General features: G+C 37.2%; 1 protein-coding gene across 1 annotated transcript; it reads right to left on the bottom strand.

Annotated features, from left to right (window-relative positions):
* Positions 1-524: 524 nt before the first annotated feature.
* On the bottom strand, positions 525-4097 carry IFNG (interferon gamma; the record flags this gene model as incomplete). Its single annotated transcript, XM_083860443.1, has 4 exons — positions 525-851; positions 1502-1681; positions 2001-2069; positions 3975-4097. The coding sequence occupies 4 exons, from the start codon at positions 4095-4097 to the stop codon at positions 726-728; spliced, it is 498 nt and encodes a 165-aa protein (XP_083716569.1). The 3' UTR covers positions 525-725.
* Between the last annotated feature and the right edge of the window lie 309 nt (positions 4098-4406).

Below are 4406 nucleotides of genomic sequence, written 5' to 3'. Positions count from 1 at the left end.
ACAACGGACACGTTTGAATGGTTCCATACAAAAAAAAAAAAAAAAAAAAAAAAAAAAAAAAAAAAAAAAAGACAGAAATTTTTAAAACCTGAGGGTTTAAGTTAAGTCAGTGCAATAGAGTTAGTCACATTATCTTGAGATATTATGCAGACTGCCCTCCTGGTAACTTCAGTGCATAATAACAATGATAACAATAATAACCAGCAATTAATCATCAGTCCTCTAGTTCAGAAATTTGTTTATCTTTAAGCATGTCTACTTGTTTGATTTGTATTTAGTCATGTTTAGTAGTAAGCAGACATAAATATGTTTTCCTGAATAGAGTAACTTCCCCATACTGATGCTTATATCTCCATGCCAAATACATAAGACTAATCTCATAACATCCCTCTCTCGAGACAGCACCAGATGGAAAGCTGGGTACCATTATAATGTAATTTCAAGATTTCCATATGGAAACTAAGTAAACACTGCCTCATTCTGTATTTTAAGATCAACAAACATATAACAAATAGACAGGATTTTAAGACAAAGTAATTTCTTATATAATATTAGGAAGTATAAATACTTTGATTAGTATTTCTTTATAAATAATTACTTAAGACACTTAAATATTAATAAATAAATGTAAAGTAAAAAACCAATAGAAAGATTGAAATTAAAAAAAAATTTCTTGTCCCAACAAGATTTGCTCAGTATCTCAGTACAGAAGAGATAAGATGACATTAGCATTTGCACAGCCTCTGAAACTGTCTTCTTTTTCTTTTGTGAGAACCTGAGGTATCCCCCAGTTTTTGTAAGACGCTGAACAGCTCATTCACAGCCTTGCGCTGAATTTTCAAGTCACTCATCTGTAATAAGCAAGAAACAAATGGAACAAAAGTCATGCCAAGAGCTACAGTGGTTTACTGACCTCAACACACGGGCTACCCTGTTACCAGGGTAAGACAAAAGGACATCCCAAAGCAAAGAGCCACTATGTCACAGATTTTTGTTTTCCCCTTTCTGTGCTACTTTGCCACCTGCCACAGACCAGCTATACTCTGTGAAACAGAGCTACCCCATAGCTGAAAGCAGCTGACTTCAGTGGGGCATTCTCTGCAGACCTCTGAGGAGGTCAGTGGTTTGTGCCATTGGCATGACCACCATGAGCCAAGTGCTCCCAGAGCATTCCAAGTGCTGCAGAGCATTCCATGGCCAGGCACAACTTCCACAATCAATATCTATGCCACAAAGGGCTATGGCAGTGGCAGCTCTGGTATACAGACTGTGGGACAGTGCTGCCAGCACCTCTGTGCCAAATTGCAGCAGGACTCAGCACTACCCCACACTACAGACCTGCAGCAGCCCCTGCACCTGGAAATATTTGGTTTTCCAGCATGAAATGAGCTACACAGGGATTACCATATAGGTTACTGAAGTGTCAGTAGCTTAAATCATACTCAAATCACAGCTGGAAAATACAATGCCACAAGATTTAGAGGAAAAGGAAGAGCCTTACCTGAAGTTTAGTCAGGTCCTTGAGATCTTCCATCTTCTTTGAGCCATCAGAAAGGCTTTCTTTCAGAGTATGGAGCTCCTCAGCTATGTTCCTGACATGAGCCTTTGACCTGTCAGTATTTTCAAGCATTTTCAAGTACATGGAAATAATCTGACTCAGGATGATCCTTTTTTCATTCCTCTGTTGAAAAATATGATTGAAAAGAAAGGTCTGTGAGTGCTCATCAGCAGAGAAAGGAAGGAAGATAAAACCCAGCGTACAGGGGTTCTCTGCCACTTGAAACAAGATGATAAAGATGTTGCAATTCATCTCCCAGGCTTGGCTGTACCCCTGGGTCAGTTCATAAAGCTTTTTTTATGGGGATTTTAGTCTCATTTCCAAGCTACTGAAGAGAATTCTGCTCATGTTTGTTCTACTGCAGCTAATTACACTGGTTCTGGGAGCTGCTTTGTACCAAAAAAGTTCCTGAGATGCTTCATCATATCTGGTTTTGACTCACCTCTGTCCAGCTTGAGAGCCTCTCCGTAAAAATAGGTCCACCGTCAGCTACATCAGAATGACTTGAGTTCTGCAAAAAACCCCAAACATATCTATTACACAAACAACATTTATCACAGGGCAAATTTGTGTTGTTTATTCAAATGAGCATCAAAATTTAGATTTTTGCACATTTGGTCTATAGCTATCACAATGCTTTCACTTCTCCAGCCACCAAGTCCCATTGCTTGGCTGCCTGGTATCAGAAATGGTACTAGTCCTCTTTTCAATGTCTTCTGCTGTAACTCATCTGAGTAGAAATGTTTAGTACATCTATTTTCCCAAAGGATCCCTGTAAGTTTTGATATTGGCAGGTGAAAATAAAAGTTCATGAGCACAGCAACTGGCTAGAAAATCATTAGGTCTGATCTTGGCATGTTTTCTGGTAAATCAAAATCCAGCAGTTTGTAATCTGTGACCCTAAATTCATGCAATCTCAGTAAAATCTCATATGGAACAAGAATGATCTGCTTTTAATATAAAACTATAATTTGCAGAATTGGAGAACATCCCAGTAGCCCACAGTCAGGTATAGGGATATGCAAGATTAGTAGGCTACTGAGAGGCTCACAGGCACGGGGCTTAACCATCAAATGTTGGCAGCTGGTTCTAGGAAGCTAAGACCAAGGAAAGACAAACTGAATCATTTCCTCTTCTGTGTGTCTTTTTTTCCTTTTTGTAAACAACACTGACTATTTCCTTCTTTTGTCTGCTCAGTAATTTAAAGAGAGTGAGTGCGAAGAGGAAACTTGCAGTCTGACAGGAATCCCCCAGGCTGATTGGCTCCCCATTCTAAGCACACTGCCAAACTGATTTTTTCTACTTCTGAAAGGTGGGAACACCTGCTCTGGAGCAAAGTTTTAATGTCAGTGCAAAAAGCTCAAAATGGCTCCAGATCTCTTTCACAGAGTTATGTATGTGTTCTAGTAAGACTCTCCCTGGTCTACATTAATCACAAATTTAAGACATAATGCCACTTTTTCAGCCAGTTTCCTGCAAACACTGAGGTATCACACTAGTCTTTACCACTTCAGGGCTGTTGTCTGACTACTGAATTTCAACTGTCATTTGCACAAAATTATGACAAAATCATGGAAAAATTAGAGCTGAAAATAGAAGCAGAATGGTGCAGTTGTTTTCATGCATTCAGAGAGGGGAAAAAACCCCAACAAAAATATATTGAAAATAAAAACTATTAACCAAAAGTTTATTGTGGATCTGCTGTCTCTTAATCCTTGCTGAATTCAGCTGTGTACTACTTTAATGCCTCTTAGATGAAGATTAGAGTTATCAAGTTACCAAAATTCTATTTGACAAGAAAGAATATCATGCCAGAATACATTCCCATGCCAGAGCATAATCACATATGTGGAAATAAAATGTCTGGAGGATGCAAAAGAATAAGTAGAAATCACCTTTGAGCAACAGACTACAACTTAAAATAGCTTAAGTAGCAAATGCATTTTTTAAAGCAAAGGTTCATCTGCAATATTTTTATATCGCTAACTAGTACTAAATCTCCCATTTGCATTGATAACATAAAATTTAAAAAGTCAGTAAATTGCATCTAGTCAAAACTGAATAAAGATTCATATATTCACCATAAATTGGATTAAGATTTCTTGTTACAAAGTATTCCAGGTAATAAAAGTTGAATTGAGCTAGAAAAAGCTATTGTGAAAGAAAGAACATCCCTAAAATAAATGCAAATTACTACAATAACTATGACTATTGAAAAACTGAATCACGTTAATGAAAGAACATAGTAAAACAAAAAAATCCATATTCTTCTTAAAAAAAAGGTATGATCAAAAAATTAGTTCCACGATTACCCTCTATTGGTACATATTGAGTATGTCAAGCAGTGCTCAAGTTTGGATTACATGTAAAGCACAAGCAGCAGGAGAAGAGAAATGCAGTAGAAGAGTATACTTACAAAATCAGCTTTCAGTTTGTCTATATCATTTTGAAGTTGAAGAAGATTCAATCTGTTTTCAACATGTCCAAATGAAATCATGATGACAGACAGAACAAACAAGCTGTAGGTTTGGAAAGCCATATTCTTAGTGATAGTTTAGTCAAACTGCTCAGATAAGTTCTAGGAGAACAGGTCTAAGAGCAGAGAGCTCCGACTTCTAATAGTTAATCTTCTATTAGAAGCAAGTAGACGACTTAACTTCATCAGCCTGTCAGTGGTATTTATACCTGGTCTTGAAATTTTTTATTTCGTCATCACCGGCTGTGTATATTTAGACAAGATAGTGTTAGATAAGAACCCTTCATTTTTTGGCTAATCAAGGGAATCCCTCGAAAGCGTCTTGTTAAAGTATGGTCCTGGAAAAATTTTCAGTGGTTTATCAATGGGTAA

This window comes from Zosterops lateralis, assembly GCF_965231275.1.
Source record: "Zosterops lateralis genome assembly, chromosome: 4".
NCBI lineage: Eukaryota > Metazoa > Chordata > Aves > Passeriformes > Zosteropidae > Zosterops > Zosterops lateralis.
Note: the sequence above shows the minus strand (reverse complement) of the source record. Positions and strands in the feature narration are given on the sequence as shown.